We start from the raw sequence: 22748 nt of genomic DNA, 5'->3' as shown, positions 1-22748 counted from the left end.
GCAAAAAAAAGACATGAACCAGCATTTGTAGGATCATCTCCAGTATTTCCAAAGACCTTACACTGGTAGCATATTGAATTACTAAATAATCATGTGCAATCAATATGCTGATCATTTGCTAATTGCTGGTTCAAATCACAGGTAAAACAAATCTGAAAAAATACAAAGACTTTTTACTGTGCCCTTCTGTTGAAAAGGACTGCTGAGCTTCCCCAGCTAAATTACACTTTTATAAGGACAAAGTGAAATATACAGGATATGTGTTACCTGAAAAAGGCAGGAAAATACCTAATAAGTGAATGAATACCATTCAGAATATGCTTCAGCCTGTAACAAAGAAACAGTGTGGAACATTTTTAAGAGTTGTAGTTATGCAAACTTCAGCAAACGCCTTTAGAGAAACAGCTGCAGTACTGGTGGCTTTGTCAAAAACAGACACCGACGAGCCACTGAAATGGCCTTTGGACATGGGAGAAAGCATTTGTAATGTTGAAAGTTTTGGTGACAGCACCCACATTTGTGGTATCAAATTACCATAAACCATTCCATTTACTTTTCTCTGAAAGGCTACTGCCTGTGGGGTCTTTGCACAAACTTTGCAGAAGCACCCAGCTACTTATCATTCAGCCCTCAAGCTCCCAGTTACAAAAAACAAAGAGAGATGTATTAGAATGATAGCCTCAGCAGCATTAATGGTAGAAGAACATCAGAAGATTGCATTAGGACATCCACTGATTGTAAATAACCCACATAATGTTGAACTGAGTTAACTAAATGAATTATCACAGGTTTTGACTTTTCTGTCTCCAGAAGTACCTATTGCTGTTGTTGCAGAGAGGAGAAAATCCTCTGGAGAAAATGCAGCGCCTTGATCACAGCTGCCTTGTTACCATTACATCATGACTGCAGAGAGATCACACAAGACCAAGAAAAGATAAAAGCAGACCTTATAGGTAAAGAATCACAAAATGGTTTTGGTTGAAAGGGACCTTAAAGATCATTAATATCAAAACTCTTGCTATGAACACACACAGGCACCTTCCATGAAATCAAGCTGCTCAAAGATCCATCCAGCTTAGTGTTGAACACTTCCAGGGATGAAGTACTCACAACTTCTCTTGGTGACCTGCTCCTGTGCTTCACTACTTGAATTAAGAATTTCCTCTTATTGTCTAACCTAAATCTACCCTCTTTTAATTTAAAGCCATTACTCTTTGTTCTGCCACTGTACTTCTTGATAGAGCCTCTCTCTTCTCTGCCAGCTCCAGACTTGACTTCTGTAGATGGAACATCTTTGGATCAGGAAAGAAAGTGAGTTACAGAGTTACACTGTGACTCAGAATTAGATAGTAATAACAGTCTATTTCTATCAAATCAACTACTTGAGCTACTATCAGCTGAGCTGATAGCCCTGACAGAAGCCTGCAGGGAAGCATAAGGAATGAAAGTTCACATCTCTTTGGACCTGAAATACACGTTTGATATCTGCTATGCTACAGGAAACTTGCAGAAACAAAGAGATTTTGTGACCTCTAGACCTGCAGCAGCAGCTAGATAGCAAATGCACAACAGATCAAGAATTTGTTTTCCAAGAAAGTATAGGCCTGGATGGCTACAAGAAATAGAGGGGACTGCAGGGAAAGGGCTAACTGTTCTGCCCTGCTCAGCAAGTGAAGTGCTGTTTGTTCTAGGAGACGGACACTGACTTTGTCATCACCAGAGCTGTAACCTCACGCCTGAGCACTTTCACAGGATATACAGAGAACAACACGCTGCTCATTCAACAAAACACCTGCAGTACTGTTCTGAGAAAAATTCAGCTCTGCAGAAGAGCAAGGTGTGCAGGAGCACAGACAGGGCCGGAGCTGCCCAGGGCTGCACCCGCCCCACGCCGGGAGCTGCGCTGTGCGTGGCCCAGGGCAGACGGTCTGGGTCTGTGGGTTGGGGCTGAGCAGGAGTGGGACCAGGTGTGTGCGCCGCGTGTGGCTGGGGGGTGGGAGCCACTGCAGGTTGAGGGCGCTGCCTCTCATTTCCTGATGGAGCAGCGGTCCTGTGGTCGTGGCTAAACTTCAGTAAAAATTTTGAACGTTTGCCTTTGGGTCTTGTTTCTTCTACATCTGTAAAATGCCTTGAGTCACTTTTGTGACATATCTCATTCAAAATCCAGTACTTAAGAGTACTGGCTACTAATGCATGAGGCAGGCTTCAACTCATTATTTTTCCTATGGTAACGAATCTAAACTTTTCTGTAAGTTTCTTTGCCACCACATTACAGTGTACTTAGCACTAGGTCTTTTAATCCAGTATTGTCTTCCATAGCGTTATGAACAGATATTAGTGGGAAACTGAATTAGAAATTATTTCCTAACCAGTATTCTGTAAAATAATTGACATTAGTGCCTCAAATACAAAAATAGGCAGTGCCAATATCTGGGAAATTTTTAACAGAATACCTCCCCCACCATTCCAGCAGTCTCAGCACATTGAAAAGAGAAATAGGAGACTCTGGTACAAATCCCTGCTGACACCCAGCCAAAAAAGATTTGAACTAGTAGGAAGATATCACATCCCTCAAATACCTTAGCCACCAAGCTGTATCTTTGGGAACTGCAATTTATTGCTACTAGCAGTTTGAAAACTGATTTCAAATATTCTCTAATGAAAATTACTCCATTGTCCTAATTTCACATTATTTTTTGACAGCTTCAGCCACTTTAGAACTTACAAAGTATTTCCCTGTCTTTAATTTTACTCCATTAGAAATCCTGTGTTGTTGTATTTTTTCCCCTTTTAGGCAGAGAATTCTAACAAGTTACCTTTCTTCTTGTCACAAAGTACAGGCATTGCTATCTGTAAAGCTGGTATTTAATAACAGCAATCAATCATCCAATCCATTGCCACAATCTAGGCTCCCAAGTTTCCACACAGACAGCTTATAGTGTCTCTCTGTACCTCTATTTGTAGAAGATCTGTATGCATAGAGAAAATAAATGATTTTCCATAACAGCCCTATGTATAAAACCCTCCTATTTCAGTCTAAGAATGATGTAGATTACACTAAGCAGGAAAAAACCTCTCATAATACAGAATAAAAGTGTCTATACAAAGGAGCTCATGTCAAATAGCTATCATTACATTTCTTTGCAATATCTTCTGCCTGGAGACACATCCTAAGCTTTCACTAAAAAAACAAACAAACAAACAAAAAAAAAACAACTACATGCTGGTAGTCCTCAAATTGAATGTACCAAAGGAGAATTCATTCTAAAACATTTCTTGCAGTGTTCCTGAATTCAGCCACATGATAGAAGATTAGTATTTATCATGCAGTTATTTACTTGAATAGTTTTAAGATTTCTTGACCCTGTGAAGGTCCAGAGATTACTGAGCAGATAGACAGAAAGACAGTCTTGGAAGGATTTTCCTGTCCATTTCTGAAATGTCTTGCAAGTTAATTTTCTACTTTTCCAGAGTCTACTGGTAATTACAACAGAATAATAGTAGATTGATAGATTGTTTTAAAGAGAAATCTGAAGAAACTTTAGAAAAATATTTTTAAGATGGGATCTCAAAATGATTTGTATTTGTGGACAAATATGCAACAATGCAGCACTAACTAATTCTACTGTACAAAATGAAGTTATGTGATGATCACTCTCCAAAAGATGGTATTAAGTTCCTGTGTGCAGGAGTGATACTCCTTCTAGTAACTAGGGACATAAGAAACATGCTTTTTTCATAGATTCTTCATGGCAGAGGAAGCTAAGACAGTTCCTGAAGGAAATCCACGTAGTGGACTGTAAGAAAAATCTAACATGATCCAACATACAGTTGTAAGCCTTGGGCTCAAGTCAAGGAAAAAAAAAAAAAAAAAAAAAAGTAGAATGTACTGAACTAAGAATCTCCTTTTGTTGACAGATGATTATCACACTTTCAGATAATACTTCAGATTTGGGCAGTTATTTGACTTCCATTCTTACTGTCATTCTCTCCCTGCAGCTGGCAGGCCTACAGTACAGTAAGAAGCTGAAGAAGCTAATTGAAGTCATGTTAGCTTCCCATCCTCTTGAGACACTTCCAGATATAATTGGTTTTGTCTTATTGCATGTCACACTAGAAATTGTGTACGCATGCAATTAATCTCGTAATACAAAACTTTGTAATGAAGAAAACAAAAATTTCCTTTAACACTAGACATTTCAGTATTAGAGGTAAATGTCTAACATGATTTGCTCTCCGTGGAATATGAGCTTGGGCTTCATCTGACAGTACCTAGCTTTATGATAATGAAGCTACTTAGACAACCTGCTGGACTGTTGTTTTCAGCAAACACAGAGCAGGCTCACATTTTGGCATCACTGACACAATTCTGTGGACTTTCTTCCTCAAAGATGAACAATATTTATTTCTACAGATGATATCTGTGGAGGTCTGCACTGCAGAATCCTACTGAACAGATAAAAAACAGTGTGCATGATCACAGATTCATAGGATGGTTTGGGTTGGAAGGAACTTTTAAGATCATCTAGTTCTAACTCTCCTGCTGTAGGCCAGAACACATTCCTCTAAATCAGATTACTCAAAGCCTCACCACCCTCACAGTAAAGAATGTCTTTGTAATATCTAGAATCGTAGAATGGCCTAGGTTGGAAGGGACCTTAAAAATCATTTAGTTCTAACATCAGAAGAATCCTCTTTCCAGAGAAAGGCCAGAATGAAAGGGCACCTCTAGAGATGAAGTCTCACTATAAGGAAATAATAGCTACTTCCAGTTTAAAACCACTTCCCCTTGTTCAGTTGCTACATGCCCTTATAAAAAATCCCCCCCAGCTCTCCTATAGGCCCCCTCCAGGTACTGGAAGGCCACTACAAGGTCTCCTCAGAGACTTCTCTTCTCCAAGCTGAAAAGCCCCAGCTCCCTCAGCCTGTTCTCATAGGGGAGGTGCCCCAGCCAAGTGATTACCTTCATGGGCCTCCTCTGGACGCTCTCCAATAGTTTGATGTCCTTCTTGTTCTGGAGGCTCCAGAACTAGATGGAGTACTCTAGGAAGGGTCACACAACTGCAGAGTAGAGGGGCAGAATCACCTCCCTCGACCTGCTGGTCATGCTTCTCTTGATGCAGATCAGGACATAACTGGCCTTCTAGGCTGCAAGTGCACATTGCTGGCTCATGTTGAGTCTTTCATCAACAGACATGGCCAAACCCTTCTCTTCAGGACTGTTCTCAAGCCATGGCCTACCCAATCCGTATATGTGCTTGGGACTGCCACAACTCAGGCGCTGGATCTTGCACTTGGATGATAACCTGACAGTTTGTAATTCCACCCTTCAGACAAGAGTATGTTCCTCTATTCAATGGATATCTCTGACTATTCCTCATGTATTCAACAAGCACAGGACAGAGGAATACACCTTCCATATATAAAAGGGAGTCAAAATGCTACACTGCTATGCATATAAATGATTGGGCACAGCATGCATGAACATTTCATGATTTTAGACTTTTTTGTCTTAAAAACATCAACACGCAGTACCAGCTCACATTCAAGTAAGAACTGAAAACAGTCTGTTGAAGATGATTCAATTACATATCATATGGCATCATCAGCTGCAGAGACAGAAACCTATTAAGTTTTCATCAACTTGGAAATCATTAGGAATGCTTTGAATTCTACTCTGATATGATGAGCAGTGAGGGGCGTGGTTTAGTGGGAATGGGTGATGGGTTATGTTTGGACTAGATGATCATAAAGGTATGTTCCAACCCCGATAATTCTATGAAACATTGCTCTTATTTTAATTACAAACTCCAACTGATTGAAAAAGTGGTAGGCACAGTGAAAAATTGCAAAAGTCTCTTGATTTGAAATGCCTTTGATCAACTAGTCTTTTGCAGAAAGGGTACGTTTAGAGGCATTATCTTTAAATTTGCTATTATTTCATTTCTGTAGCTAGACATACCAAACAGAAAATGCTTATCTTGCTATTGATTTCCCTCACTGTATACATACATACTGTGTACTTAACTCTAAATCCTAATAGTCATAAAAATCTTAAACTGACTGAATAGTTGTTTGAGAAAACCATCACCTCCTGAATTTGTGACAGATGATGTTAGATCTATCAGCTGAAGCATACAATAAAACAAGACCCATCTGTTTCTTCCCCTCCCTCCTTCTCCCTGCAGGACATAAGCTTCTTCTTTCTCCAAACTGTACTTTAGATTTCCTTCATTAACCTCTTTAACTGACTAACATGAAAGGGATTTCTGAAAGTCTAGAAAACAAAGAATAACTAAGAACGAGAAGGTCAAAATGGAAGGCTCTGCCCTGCATAACAAGCCCCACTCACTACTGTAACAGACAAGATCCATTTCAAAGAGTAATGGAATGAGAGACTTCATGGTACATTGTTCCTTTACGAGGTTCAGCTATGACAGACAGGGCCTTTGTGGGAGGTCTTGTGACGTAGCCATGTGTCAGACACCTCTCCTTTTTCAAAAACATTCAGAAAGGAAGTGCTCTCCCGCTCAGACAGCAGTGAAAAAGCACACCACAGCAAATCCTAAGGACTGCAGCCCTCATTATGGCACCGCGCCAAGTTTGGGGAAGTTCCTGAATCTGAAGGCAGTGAATTGCTTCTTTAAAACCGCGTCATTCGTTGTTTTTAAACCAAGCAAACCTGACAACCCATCTAAATTACTGTTTTTAAGCTACATTTGTACCATGACAAAACAGATCACACCTGTTTTCTAACTACCATTAATATATACTTCAATTAATGAGGAAATCTTAACGCAAAAAACATAAAAACCATAGATCCATCTTAAGTCAGTTTAATAGTTCAAATATTCAAAATAGTTCAAATATTTTTGCACAACTATACCTTAAGGGCCACAAATATCCTTCCGTAGAAACATACTTATATTTTTATATAAGAAATATCAAAGATTATAATCTAATTGAACACCAAACAAATACATAAAGGAAGAGGCCTTTTTGCTAGCAGCAGTGTATTTATTTGTATACTTTAATGCCTAATGAGAGAATAATTTGAGAAAAAAAACTACAAACGTAATGCAAGGTTAAAGCAAAATACATAAAATTAAGGTTCTCAGTGTTCTGATTTAAAGAAATATTTATTTTACAATATTTAAAATCAGACTACTATCTTCTCACAGCGTGCACTGGCTCCAGTCATAAAGTATGTCTCAAAGAAGTGAGGACTCTTGTCCAGTCAAAATTCAGGCTAGGAATTCTGGAATTTAGTAAACCTTGGGAATTGAAGTAAAGGGTTGAGGCAGAAGTGTTTCTGGGACACAACGACATGGTTAGTGTTTTATTTTTACTTCCTGACAAAATGTGTTTCATCCAGGACACACAGAATTCAGTATAAAAAAAAAATCTCCTTCCCTTGTTCCCCCTTTTTTCCTCTACACTTTTTAAAAAACATTCTCAGACAGATTGCACATCAAAACATACCATTGCATGTAAAACCACCACTACTGTACAATGGTGGTAGCATCATGACGGTGCTTTGGAGATATCTGCACTACAGACAGTACCGTAGAGAAAACCAGCATTACTGATAGTTTTCCTAGAAAGCTACAGTATTTTGTTCTCTGGATGACTGATGATTTACTTACTTATGTAATCACGTTCTGTTAATCACTTACTATGCAATTTATCTAAGGTTTCAAAGTTGCAAGGAAATGAAAATATTTAGCCTTCTACCTGTATCACTCTAGCAAGCTGATATCTGTCCTACACAGGGACAAACAGGAGTCACATATAAATTGGCAGGCGCAGAAAAGGGAGACCCACTGGAAATGCCCAAAACAGAAATTCAATCTTTTGCCTGTGAGTCCCAGTAGTTGTCTGACCTTTTCTAGCCTCTACAGTCAGATAAATATACTGAAATCCTATACTCCTGGAAAAGAACAAACAAATAATTACTGAACTGGAGTGGAGTTCCTTCCAAAAGATGACAAAGTCATGCCATGAACATAGGCAAGGAGAATTAGCTAATCCAATTATACACGTAAACAAAGGGAACGATGCTCTAACCTGTTCAATCAAAGATGTGAAACTCTTAAGATAAGTAAGAAAATCACTTAGCTGATCTCACCAGGCTATCTAAAAAATGACTGCAGATATTTATTGTCTTCTAAGGTAAAAATTGATCACCATCATCACTAAATTGCTTCTGTGTTATTTCTTTTGAATATCTGCATTTTAAAATGGCAATAAAACTAAGAGTTGAATCTAGCTCGATTTCATATAAAAAGCAGTAGTATCCAAGCACTTCAATATTTACTGAGCAGGAATTATGGCAGACAAATATAAAAGAATATATTTAGAAATTAAAACATTATTAGAATTTAGTTTATGAGAATCTCATTTAGAAATTCTGATTACAATAATAAAGCTCACCAGGTACAATGATCAAATAAGGAAAGCAGCATAACAATGGAGACTATTCCAATTAAAAAATACACAGTGTATCTGTAATACAGGTGGACATTCCAGCAGAAAAATGCTTCAGCTTTTTCCATTCAATTATATTCAGTCGTATTCTAAATTTTCTTAGATGTGACACCTGAAGACAAAACTTAAGACAAGTCTTAGACATTGAATTAAACTGCACATTCAAATTGTTGCATCTTAAAGCCAGGCATCACAGACAAAAGCATACATAATTATTCCAGACAGATCTTCATGGCCCTTTTCAGCAACACGTGTTAAGAGGTCACTGAATAAACATGGTAACAAACAGCCTTACACTGTCTAGTTAAAAAAAGTACAAATACAGGAATAAAATCCATGCATAATAGGTATATTACACATGTACACGCATATGAATATATGCATAATTCTTAATGTATACTTTTAACTTGATTCTCTCATTTTTATTCTTTTTTTTTTTTTCTTCAAAAGAGCATTCTCACGACTGTATGTGTAAGACTACAAGCCTTCAAAGCAATAAAAAACAGTATAATAAATACTATAAGCAAGTCTGAAATGCAAGCAATGTATCTAAGCATTAGCTTGTACATTAAAGTGGCAAAACTACTGCTTCTACCTACATAGAGGTATATGTGTGAATTATCAGGTAAAATGCTTAGGGAATAATACAGCCACAACAGCAACAACAAATAGATCTCAAAAAAGCTACCAGTTGCCTTAGCAAACATTTTCACAGAATCATAGCATCACAGATTGGTCGAGGCTGAAAAGGGCCTTAAAGATCATCTAATTTCAACCATTCTGCTGCCGGCAGTTTTATCTCATTTTGCTTCAAAAACAGCACTTTCATGGCAAAACAGAAATATTAGAAGCAATAAAAATTAACAGACTACTCAGCCAGTTTAGAAAAGTCAGTCAGGCTTGCAAATTTGGAAGACATAAAATTAATTTGATGAGGAATTTCATTCTTACTTCAGTTGTTATCAATATTCAGGCATTTAATTTTAAAATTCACTTGGGAAAATTCAGAATAGTATTTGGAAAAGATCCCAGCTGTGATTAGCTATTAGCCTAAATAGCTACATATGTAAATGAAGTTCCTTGTAATCTGACTACTAATGTAACCAAAACAAGAATTGATGTTTTAAAGTTTTGTTTTTGTTTTCCTTTTTCAAAGGAAATTTATTTATTCAGAAAGTTGTGATTTAAAGTAATGTTATTTACCTTAAATGCACTGGTCATTTAATAGCTTATTAAAGGCCTATTCTAATATGTTTTTCAGTTAAAAAAAATACCTTCAACACCTCCACAGAATAGATTTGCTAGCATCCCACTTATAATCTTTGTCTTAATAACAGTGGAATCACCAGACAAAATAGTGAACTACGAACAGTTAAAAACATGATCAGTTTACTGATCAAGTTGACTACAGACAACGGAACAAATAATCATCTCCAGCCTATGAAATAGATCTTATATACTAATAAGATGCAGATGCAGATTCTGGCCTTTTTTTTTTTTTTTTTTTTTTTTTCCTTTCTGCTGGTGATACTAATGGTCTTCACCTCAAGCATAAACTTACTTAAAAGCAGCACATTTTCTTCTCTGGTGCCCTTAATAAAAAAAAAATACATTTTTTAATTTTATGTATATATATATATACACACACACATATATATACATTATTATATATATACATATATATATATACATAAATTATACATATATATGTATATATATACATATGTATATACATATGTGTATATATATATATATAATACATACATACACACACATATATATACATATATGTACATATTATATATAATACAAAATACTTTGTAATACGACAAAAGGCATTACAAGATACCTTCTGCTTTTCCTCAAATTCTACACAGAAATCCTCCATAGGCGCAATCTTTACAGATACTGTGTTTCTGACTCAAAGCTCTCATTGTCCTTGTAACTGCTCAATGCAGAACACTTGTGTTTTCTTTTGTAACTCAGTTGCAGTCATAAGCAAAAAAGTCTTACTTCCTCCATTTGCCTAAAATGTTTGAGCCTTTATTTATACATGGACCTCTTACGTACAACTACTGCACTTTAAAAATTAAATGTAAAATATTTTACTCAATTGAAAAAAATAAAATATTTGGGGGGATTTCTGCCAATCTTTTACTTAAAAAATATATTTTGGATTAATAACTCAGGAAAGTGGAGTTCAGTCTCTCACATGCTTATGACAAAGTGAGTATAATCTGAAGCACATCTGTGTAATACTAGCTTTCTCTAATACACATTTCCCTGAAGTGAAGACAGGATAGCATCACTTGACTAAATAAAAGGATACATTTGCTTGCGTTCACTTACATCTTGCATCTGCTTAGGCTTGAGTAATTTAATGTATACAATACTGCCACAACAGTGTTGCGAGTTACTAATCCCATATTATTTCCCGGAAAAGGCAAGAATCAGCTTGTAATGGGGACATCATACTACATACGACCACACTGATAAATGTCCTCTGATTTTGAGATAGGAGATGCTCTAGTGGATGTTCCACAGTTCAAAAGCCCATGCTACAGCTTCTTTTTCAGAATTTCTTCTGACACGATTTCAATCACACCAAATTCTTCTCTACTGTGTAATATTAAAAAGAACACCTCACCTTTTTACTTAGCACTTTATCACAAATCTCTGTTTAAATATTTCCTTACAGTTTCTGCTATTTAAATTACCACTGATAAAACAAAAGAATTAAGAAAATCATATGAAAAGATAAATTTCCCCCTGCATGTATGCTTTTATATTAGAACTAAATGCTTCTAATTATCATTTGACAGTTGTGAAAATAGCAGCTTTGACTATCAAAAACTCATAGGCCAGCTTTTACAATTTCATAGCTAATCTAAGACCATCAACCAATCCACCACACCCACTGAACCAAGTCCCTTGTTGTTACACCTCCACAGTTCTTGAGCACTCCCAGGGATGGTGATTCCACCACACCCATTGGCAGTCTGCTTCAAACCTTGACCACTCTTTCAGAGAAGAAATCTTTTCTAATATCCAACCTGAACCCCCTCAAGCACAACCTAAGGCCACTACCTCCCATCACTAGCTACCTGAGTAAAGAGACCAACACCCACCTTGTCACAATCCCCTTTAAGGTAGATGCAGACAGCAATAATGTCTCCCCTAAGCCTTCTTCTCTTTTTCAAATCGAACAAACCCAGTTCCCTCACCCAGTCCCCATAAGGCTTGAGCTCCAGCATCCTCACCATCTTCACTGATCTTCTCTGGACATATTCCAGGGTCTCAACATCTTTTTTGTAGTGAGAGGCTTCAAAGTGAACACAGTACTCAAGTTGCCATCTCACCAGATAAAAAACAAATTCACTAAAGTTCCACTGAGTGAAATACAGATATCTATTTACATCTTTGCACTTAAGTTTCTTCAGTTTAAAAAGCAGATCAGTGCTTTTAGCCTCAGATTAAAATTAGATTCTTGCCCTTCTGCATTTGTCTGCTGCTGAGTTTCCTTGTTTCTCTAAAAGTGGCCAAGCTGAAGTACACCTACCACTCACATCTACTTTTTTGTTCAGTGTTAAGCTGAGCTGCAGTTCCTGGCCCTCCGTGCTCTCAAAAAGACTGGAGTCTCTCTGCATCCTGTGTCCTGCCAAGGCTTTGTAGAGGCAACTAGGGACTATTAGGGCCTCTACTGTGGCCAGCACCCACAACAGCAATGAGCAACTCTGCTGTCTGTAAGCTGGCACCTCCAATTCAGGTTAAAGGAAGAATACTAAGACATGGCAAAGCTAGAAGAGCAGGATAAATGATGTAACAAGCACAGAGGGCAGGTTCCACTTCGTGTTCGATGGAAGTGAAGACTTGCAATCTGGGTGTGAGCTAAAGAAAGGAAGTAGATGAATTTTAAATTTAGCATAAACATCTTCATGTGCATGAATGGACAGTGGAGGTAAGCATAAGTAGTGGCCTGCAATCCTAGCTTGGAAGACAGGAATACACAGTAGGAACACTGGCTTTGCACAGTTAGAAAGCCACATGATACTGGATGACAGAAATTAATGCTGATGACGATATACCCTCTAAGTAGGTTTGGAAACCCCTGGAATGTGCTATTCCATCATTTCTGCAAATATTTTCTTTTCAGATTTTCATATAATAACAGTTCTCCTGAACCTCTGTACCTACTTTCCCACTATTTTTAAGACTCTGATTAAAAAAAACAAAACAAAACAAAACAACCTTGTCTTTCCCTCTGGCTTTATGTTTAGCATCAATTATTTAAATTAAAGCACTTAACATCCGGCTCCTTATAAATATCATGTTCTGTATATTCAAAAATATTTCACAAAAGCTTGTAAAGAAAAGCTTTTATAAAATTTAATTATTTAATAGAGAATCATTTAACAGTAACTTTCTACTCTATACTCAAGGTTTAAAAGGTAAAACTCCATTAAATGAGTTTTACTTGATTTTATGCCTTATGTCAGATTTAATTCAGTAAAAACAAACAAAAAACTACCAAAACACACACATCTACAAAGCCTCATCATTTCTAAAACATTCAGCCCACGACAAATTAACTGTTTTTTTTCCCCCTCAGCTGATTAAACCACACATTGGAGGATAAAAGTGCCATTTAGAAGGCACCTTTCAAGAACATTAACAGATGCCACCATCCGTTGCACCCACATGTACATGCACAAACAGCTGTTTAGATACACTGACTTATCATGTATATATCATATACATAAATCCAGCATATAAACAAGAATATGCAGTTTTGATTGTGGGCCCTATATCATTTGCATACTATACAGATGAGTGAAATCCATAAGCAGATACAGAAATTCAATCTTAATTATCCAAATCAATACTATTAAATAGTGGAAAGATGTAGAATAGGTAAAAAAAAAAAAAAACCCACAAAATGCAAAAACATGCTGTTACACATTTCAGCATTCATAGAATCTGGAACTGAGTCAACTGACAAAATTCATTTCTGTGGTCGAAGAAAAAAGAAAAAAATCAAAGTCACAATGGAATTAAGGACTGAAGATCACAGAAAAACAGTGCTAGCTCTCTCAAAAACAAATCAAAGAAAAATCCCACCCCACTGAATATCACTGGCACAAACTTCACTAATAGTAACAAGACTGATGCAGTGCATACCAGATACACAAACTTGTGCCCCAAATTTTCATACATTAGCAGCAACACTGGTTTTACAGAAGGATATCTCTACCAATGAGATACTTTAAAAATAAAACCTCAGGATTGATTTCAGCCCTGATCTTTCCACTCTGTAGATTCTGACTATCTGCTGCAATGAAGAATGACAGTGGGCCTCCTGTCACCTTCCTGTATTGCCATGGCATCTCAGCGTGCCCAAAGCAGGATCTGGCAGGAAATCTGACTGGATTATGCCCCAGCTCTGCCTGTATGCTGGACAGCTCTATGCGATCAGGTGATGGATGCACAGCTCCCAAAATTAACCACACGCAGCTGCATTCTCTAGAATAATGACACAGACAAGAGCTCCTAAACTGGAATCTAAAAGACTATGTACTGTAAAAATGCAGGTCAGGCATTGGTAAACACATAACGAATGTTACTCTCGTGTTCCTGTCACAAGCCATGTTTAGCTCAATTTAGCAGCTGTGCATACATCTGTATCAGTTTCTGAAATCACTGAAATGCGTGTCTCTATCTGTAAGCAATAGTAAACACAGTCCTTCGTCAATAATTTCAACCACAGATTCCCTACTTTATGGCAGAATAAATTGTATTTTTAACGGTTGTTTTTTTTTTTTTTTTTTTGCCAGATTATAGAATTATCTTTGCACATATTGCCTTGAGAATGAACTATTTTAAAGAAATGTATTCCAGGGAAATTCTAATCAAACAGAAAACTGTTATTTCCAACTGTGAGCAACCTTCCTCCATCCTCCCACATACAGCTTGAAAATAACCACAATTCACACAGCAGATGCGAAACAAGAACTTTTAGAAACAGGCTACATACTGTTATTTTTAAACATAGCTGAGGCTGTAGATTAGTGACAGGGGCTTACTTTACAGCTCTACCAAAAGGTCTGTGCACGGTCTCGGGCATGTGATTATTCTTGTTCTTTTCATATACCTATGCACTACAAGGAGACAAGTCCACTTCTTGTTCAGCGGGTGCTGTAAGGATTCGAGTGTAACTACGAAGTATTCAAATACCACGCACTAAAGGCTACTGAAACACGCAAGAGGGAAAGCAAACACGCTGTGAACCTGCAGTAACATACGGCACAGAACAGCCTTCGCAGCAGGATCTCTTGGCTCTGGAGCCCAGAATCAAGAGAGAGGAATTATTGTCTTTACGACAGAAGAACAGAAGCCTGCAAGCTAAGCAAGGCGTTCATAGCGACACGGAAAGCACTCGGGCCCGCTGCACGGCCAGCCCACGCGGGCTTCGCCAGCTCCATCGGGGCGGCTGATCTAAAGGCCTTCCCAGAGGAAGGAGATATTTTCCCTCTGGCATTCCTTGAGCAGACGCAAGTACGGAGAAGCCCCCACCTAGCCAAATGCGGGCAGAGGGCAGCGCGCAGCCCACGCCCTGCAGAAACCGAGGCACGAACCGCGGCCACGTCGCTCCCTCCGAGCCAACTTTGGCTTCCCCGGCTGGCCGCAGTGTCTGGAGCCCGGCGGCGCGGCGGGGCAGCGGCACCCGCCGTTTCCGGGGGGAGGCGCCCAGCCTAGCACAGCTCGCGGGGCGCGAAGCCCGCGGGGCGGGAGGCGACACCCCGCCGCGGCCCGTCAGCCCGCTCACACCTTCCCGACCTCGGGCCCGGCCCCCAGCCCCCGCCCGCCGGCAGCGGCCGCCGATGGGACGTCCCAGCCCGCCCCTTGCAGCCCGCACACCTACCCACACCATCCCAGAGCCCGGCGGCGGGGAAGGGGAGTGGCGAGGGAGCGGCCGGTCCTCTCCCTCCGCAGCTCCGCACCCAAAAGCGCGGAGGACCCCGAAATGGCTGAACAAAGAGAACCTCTCTCAGCCGCCGCCGCCCCTCCGATTGGCCGGCGGGGGCGGGCTGGAGGCGGGGCGCGGCGCGCGGGGGCGGGCGGGGGCGACTCCGGGCGGTAACCATGGCGACGGCGGCCTCCCTGCGGCCGTGGCCGGGGGGCGGGATGGAATGCGGGGGGCAGCGAAATGGCCGCGCGGCCGCGCCCAGCCTCGCCGTACTGCAGCGCCGAGGGCTCAGGCGAGCAGGCAGGCCTGGCGGCCGGGGGACGTGTGCTCGCGGTCTCCCCGCCCCAGCCGTCGCCCTCCTGCACACGCTGCTCGTCCAGACGCGGCCGTCTGCACGCACGCTCTGGGCCGTGCGCGCCGCCGTTTTGTCTTGGCTACCAGAGGCACTCAGCCGGCTGTTCTTCCAGGGAGCGCCCTGGTGGGGCTACAGTAGCTCAGCCCCAGCGCTGTGCCAGGCTGCTTCCAAACGTTGCGCTCCTTTATTTTAAAGGTCATTTTCTAACGCTAGTTATTGCGCAGGAAAACTGGAATCCTTGACTGAGTGGAACACCAGGAGTTTGTACACATAAGCAGCTCCGTCATCTCACTGCAGCACTTAACCTGCTCCATGCTTCCCGCGAGAGCTGCCTGGTGTTCAGCAAGTACGAACACTTCAGTGCTGCGCCAACAATCTCTTGCTGAAGGATCTGTGTGTGTGCACCCAAGGTGCTGCTATTAAAAGGCCCCACACACGCAGTCCAGTTAGTGACCTAATTTTTTTTTTTCAGATGTTATCCTCATGCGTAGTGTTCAAAGCATATTATGTTGCCATTATGGATGACTTACTTGCATTGTACTTATAGTGCTTACACATGTGGTGTTGTCAGTATATATCCACAGACACCGTGAAATTCAAGCTTTCAGCACACACGGAGGTGCGTACATGTGTCTTTGTCTTCCAGTTCAGCTTTTCTGAGTGCAGAGATTAAGTTCTGTAAATTGCCTTCACTGTCATGGATCAACACACCAGACACAGCTATGACATGCAAGCTGTTGTAGTGCTAGCATGCAAATGCCTTAGTTGCAGTTGCTGTGACCAGGAAAAAGAAAATGAGAGCCAAATTCTTGAGCCTCATGATGAAACTTGACAGATCAAGAGACATGAGATAGGTCAGGGTAAAAGCTGGTCATAGAAGCTATTAAAGTTGTTGAACTAGCTTTGTTACATAAAGAAAGGGAACGAAAATTCCAATAAAAAAGTGGTTAACCCATACAGCAGTAAAGATGAGTTCACAATATATGTGTACCATACATACTGTACGCTTTATATGGTGATATGTGGTCCACCTTTACATGGTTCATTTGTATGTAAGAGAAATGGGCCCCTTTGGATTTTTAACTTTGTAGATTTCAAGCAAAACAGAACACATGTGATGGTGTAAGTAAACGTTGCAAATATAGCAACTGTTTCAAATCCAGAGAAGCACAGCTTTCATACTTCTGTGGTTCATCCACAAAAGATATCTATCTGAATTTCATGTGGCATCAGGCAAGTCCTGGCCTGCTTTCCCTATGACATAATGCTATATGATTTGGTGTCTGCCTGGATACCCAGTCCTCTGTTATTCCTTTCCTAACAGTTTTCAACCTGTGAGTCGGCTGCAATGAAGTTTAACTAATAAGTGGAGGTTTCAAAAAGGTGTGTAAGTTCAAATCTTCTGGCATACAGCAAGGAGCTGGATGGAGGAAAGGGGCTGTAGTAAGGAGGAGATGTTGGAAGGAGTGAAAGGAAGATATATTTTCTGTCTGCTTGATATATTGCCAGTTCTTCAGAACTGATATATATAATTTGAGATCAACCTCATAATACTGTTTCTGGTCCTGCTGTCAGTGCAAAGATGCGGGAAGCAGCTTGCAGTAACACACAGAGTTTAGTGGACGTGAGAGGGAGATAGAAATACTCAAGTTATGGTGCTGTATTCTGGTTCCTACTGTATTTTTATTGAGTCCACAGAACAAGAAACCTACAAAACTGCAATAATCAGCTACTCAGATATTCCTGCTAAGAGTGATAGAAAAGCCACTATGGCCACATTGGCCATGTACTTCACATTCCACAATTACCAAAACAGCCTTTTTGAAGTCTATTGCAATTAGTGGCCTTTCACTGAGTGGAGACCAAAGGAGGAGAGAATGAAAGATGTTTTACATTTGTCTGATTTTAACCAACCTCAGGCAAATGCAGAGTACTAGATTTCTGTTAACTTTCTTTAGATTTCTCTGTTTTAGTAAAACAAAATGTTTATAGGACAGAAGTACATTTTCACAAGAAAATCCTACCTTAATGATCTGTTTCAGATGGTGCTGATTTCTGATGCCCTGCCAAGAACATAGGAAGGAAAGGACAGAAGATTTAGGTAGTTAATGTTTGGTTTTGTGTGTAGTTAATAATGCTAGCAACATGTAGCAAGATTTGTTCAACAGTGTGCAGTTTACACCCTTTGGAAGATGGGAACAAAGTAAGATGCATAACATGTTAAAGTCACTGATGATAAGAAACAAATGATTAACTGGAGGTAATTCTCAGACAGAAAGTATCACAAATTAATTTTTGTAGAGGAAAATTTCCGCTGATCTTCAGTGTGTGCAAAATGACTCACCTGACCAATTCCTTTTCCACAAGAATATGAAAATATCACCACTGTTTTGCCTATTCGAAAAGTATTTATTTTTAGTTAAATTCATAACCTGTTTCTGTTAGGTTAAGGAATTAGAGAACTCACTGTTAATGGAAACGACATACAAACCCTTTCCACTTATGTTGTTGCTTGTGAGAATTTCATCCACTTTTTTTTCCAAGCTAAAAATACTTTTATCAACTACATGTAGGCAAGATAGTGCTTAGTATTAGCTTTTGGCAATCTGTCTCAAGTTACTTTTTTATCATACAAAGGCCTAAAACGTCCTCCTAAAACTTTGGACACACAATTGAAGGTAAATTTAACAGTAGCAACTAAAGTAGTTATTGCCTCAAGCAATTTGCGCCAGCCATCTCTCCAAGAGTAATGATAGTATGCCAAATACATTTTAAGTGGAATTTAAAATATAAATGCTCTGTAGCACATTAAAAGGTAAAGCACATTAATGTGTTTGAAACAAATCATTAAAGATATATTTTCACTGGACAGATTGAACCTTTGGAAAGGTTAAAAGCTAGTATGTTAAATAAATGGATAGGGAAAAGGTGTGCAGCAGGCTATCAACATGTAAACTGATGGCAGTTACACATTAAACAAATTATTCATCTTCCCAGGTACCATAGTTAACAGAAACTTCTCATTAACAGAAACTTCTTGTTAACATTCAATATATCATCTTAATATTGTTTTTTGTTGGCTAGACATTTTTTTTTTTTTTTTATAGAACACCATATCCTGTTGAATTCCTGTCTCATAAAGCCAATGGTTGCCCATCTGGAAACAATAGAGATTCATAAAGTGAAGAGATCTTTGGAGACTGCCTGGAGGAGTCAAATGAGTCACACTGACAACATAATTTGTTACCACTAGCACTGTGTTTTACAAAAGTTTTCATTTCATTTGTTGTGAGTAGAAAAGTGACAATAGTAGAGCCAGTGGAAAAGGTGTAAGTAATGGCTGGGAAATTTCTTTCCCCTTCCCCTTCCCCTTCCCCTTCCCCTTCCCCTTCCCCTTCCCCTTCCCCTTCCCCTTCCCCTTGGTAGATCCAAGATATAGAAGCAGTGCAATTAGGAATAATGATTTAGAGAAGGTCAAGAGAAGGACGATTGCCAGTTTTCTCATTTTAGTTTATCTAACTGTTTCTTAGAACAAGGTATGGTAGAACCTTCTTTGTTGTCCCTTGATTTCTGCTATTATAAATTACTATGCCCTAAAGCAACAACTTTGAAACAGTGAAGTTTAAAACCCAGGTGAGGTGTGTTGCTTTCCTGATGAAGCTGTCTTTGCTCTGAAGACACAGCCTGGGCATCACTTCTGGTGCTCCTGGGTGCTGAGAAGCCAGGTAGAACCTGACTGCACCTGACTGAGCCTGGTTGGTGAGAGCCCTGCTGGGACTAGCAGCAGGACTAGTGAGAGGATTTAATGCATCTGGAAAGCTGAACACAGCAGTCTAGGGGATGTGCTTGTTTTTCAAAGTGTTTTCTGCTTAGAAGAGTTTGCTAGAGGCTGGTCTAGGACTTGCAGAAATTGTTGGAAATAGTTGGATTGTTGACAGCTGGAGATCCCCCACATAAAGAATGCAGTTTTTGTTGGATCTACTCAGATAACTGAATCCTTTAGAAATGATGAAGAGCAGTTTCAAGAGTCTGCACACAAAGGAGATCCAAGGATACACCCATATGCAGGCAGAATGTCCTGATGAAAATGCATATTGCAATATTTTGCTCAAATTTTATAATTATTTTTCTTTCTCAAATCTCTACCCAAAGAGATGTCATAAAATCCTCATCTAGAGAATGAAAACAATGAATTCTGCCTATAATTGAGTTGGCTCGATTTGTGCTAGTTTTGAAACAGCTATGTTTTCTATTTGTCCTCTCATCCCACATACTTAGGAAGAAATACAATTACTGATCCAATAGGATACACAATCCCAAAGTGATCAACCATTATGATACAAAAAGAGTAATCAATTTCTATAACTTGATTCCATCAAGTTATATTTGTAAGTAACTTAATACCAAAAGCCAAAATGATAACATGACAAGTGTAAATTGCATGAAGTGTCAGAACTATATTATGAAACATTTCAGTATTATGACAGGAGGTCAGGTTCCTTTTTTTCTTTTGTTTTTAATATTTATGCTACACTTACAGGTATAAAGAAGACGTTGCATGTCTTTTACTGCTGTGGCTTAAAAAGTATGATTCTGGGCAATTAGAAATACTGCAGTGACAGCTACCTTTGAAAAAATGTAGTAGTTTCTTGATCAGGGCATTACCAATACAATTTAAATAGCATCACTTTATTTAATCCCTAATGTAAATAGCTGTTGAACACAAAGTGAACTCAAAGCTGATTTCAAAACAGAACATGAAGTAAGGAACTTATTAGGCACAAGAGAAAAAAATGACGAAAAAGGAAGAATAAATAATTGGACTTGTGCTTACTTGTATACTGTAAATTTGTCAAAGATCAAACATCTCTGGAAATTGTTCTGGTACAAGTTGTAAACATTCTTGCTAGGAAAGATGTTTAGAAAGGCATTAACTGACCTTTCTTTGACAAAATATCCCCCTAAACTTCTCTAAGAAGTGTAAGTAGAGATGACCCTGAAAAATACCCACAATTCTAAGCAGTCATTAACTGAGCTAAGTTAATTTACAGTATTTGAGGTATTGAGTTTGGTTGAGTGGCAGCAGAGCTCTTGCCGTGTATTTCTTTGTGATTCCCAGAGGTATTCTGACTGCTGGCCAGAATCATCCTGGAGATTACTATCGGCATTTACTGCACAATGTTTCTTACTCACACTCTGTTGTGCTGAAAAACAATAATAATTTCACTGTTCTGAACTAAATTGTGTCTGATCATATTGCGAATGTAAAAGGAGAGGTAGTACTATGTGATGTCCTCTTAGTTCTTTTGCTTATTCTTGCCTAGTTCTCACCTCCATCTGAAAGATGGACGATTTGGGAGGGCATGATAGCCACAGTACTCTCCCCGATATCTCTGCAAGCCTGTGGATTCAAATGACACTTCAACCAGGGCAACCAAGGGCATTAAAAAGGTACTACCCCAGGCATCCTTGTGTCTGGGATGTGGGAGTTGGGAATAGGAATGTGCCCTGTAAGGGATAAAAGTCAGCTGTTTGTATCTTTCAATCTTAGTAACACTGTCTTATTAGATGATGTTTTCATTTACAAAGAGAAAGTCTTCACTCTTAATCTATTTTTGTACAGTGGAGGGTGTCAGTGGCTCTCTCTTAATGGCCTGCAATAAAAGTCTTCCTTGATCTTTATACGGTGATATTTTGTAGTGTTTGTTGTTGAAAAGAAAAACAAACATCCACAGCTGGCAAGATTTTACAGTTTTGCATTATATTTTATAAAATATATAAAAGTAAGAAAAATGTAAATACCAAAATTTCCAGTTTGAATTCTCTCAAGACTGTGAAATCTATTACTCTTCTCTAAGTTTTTAACAGTCCCAGGAGGATTTATACAGAGAAATTCCCATGCTCTGTTGTATTCAGACAGTGCATTTATATTATTGATCTCCCATTGTTATAAATATCAAATTACTTTGGAGGTTATTACAAATTTTGCAGAGCTTGGACTTCGTATCAATCTCATGACATTACTGCAGACTTTTTTTTCTGCAGCCTTTCAAGCTGACAGATTTCTGCCAGCCTTTAAATTTTCTTGCAGGCTCTTTTGCACAGTTTAACATTCCCTTTCTAAAAAACACTTTATTGTTGTTGTTGCTGTGTTTTATATTTCTCCCTGCATGTCTATGCCCAGCTATCATGTTAACATAGAACATCAGTGGTTTCAAACTGGAAATGATTTCCTTAAATAGTGTCTGGTAACAGAGCGTGACAGCCAACACCTCTATTCCATTAAAAACAAAACAAAACAAAACAAAACAAAACAAAAAACAAACAAAAAAAACTTGCTTATAGCGCTTGAATATTTTTTTCCAACTCTGTATGTGTAGGTTAGTATCCTTTTTGCCTATCTTCCTTAAATAACATTGTATTCATCAAACATCTTAGCTTCCCTAGCAGTGAAAAAGAGTAATTACCAGTCTCTTTCATAGAATCATAGGATTGTTTGAGTTGGAAGAGACCTTTAAAGGTCATCTAGTCCAACTCTTCTGCAATGAACAGGGACACCTTCAGCTTGATCAGGGTGCTCAGAGCCCTGTCTACCCTGCTCTTGAATGTCTCCAAGAAAGGGTCTTCCATCACCTCTCTGGGCAATCTGTTCCAATGCCTCTCCACCCCTCTTTTAGTTTGGAATCATTTCCTATTAAGTCTGTCTCTTTTCTTGTAGCACTCAGATACTGGAAGACCTCTCTCAGCTCCTTGTAAAGGCTTCTCTCCTCCAGACTGAACAGCTCCAGCTCTCTCAGCCTGTCCTCATAAGGAAGGTGTTCCCTCTCTTGGTTCATTTTTGTGGCCCTTCTCTGGATGCGCTCTAACAGGTTCATGTTTCTTCTGTACTTCACAGCTGACTGACTTCACAGCTGGATACAGTACACCAGGTGAGGCCTCACC

At 39.3% G+C, this 22748-nt stretch overlaps 1 protein-coding gene across 1 annotated transcript in view; it reads right to left on the bottom strand.

Annotated features, from left to right (window-relative positions):
* Positions 1–15511, bottom strand: part of TNPO1 (transportin 1) — a 78352-nt gene extending 62841 nt beyond the window's left edge. Inside the window, exon 1 of the mRNA XM_052701274.1 lies at positions 15407–15511. Coding sequence (XP_052557234.1) covers positions 15407–15415 — 9 coding nt within the window. The 5' untranslated portion in view covers positions 15416–15511. The remainder of the gene's footprint in view (positions 1–15406) is intronic.
* Positions 15512–22748: the final 7237 nt, after the last annotated feature.

Source organism: Tympanuchus pallidicinctus, unplaced genomic scaffold (assembly GCF_026119805.1).
Source record: "Tympanuchus pallidicinctus isolate F22 unplaced genomic scaffold, pur_lepc_1.0 scaffold4, whole genome shotgun sequence".
NCBI classification, from domain to species: Eukaryota; Metazoa; Chordata; class Aves; order Galliformes; family Phasianidae; genus Tympanuchus; species Tympanuchus pallidicinctus.
This window is presented reverse-complemented; position numbering and strand designations above follow the sequence as displayed.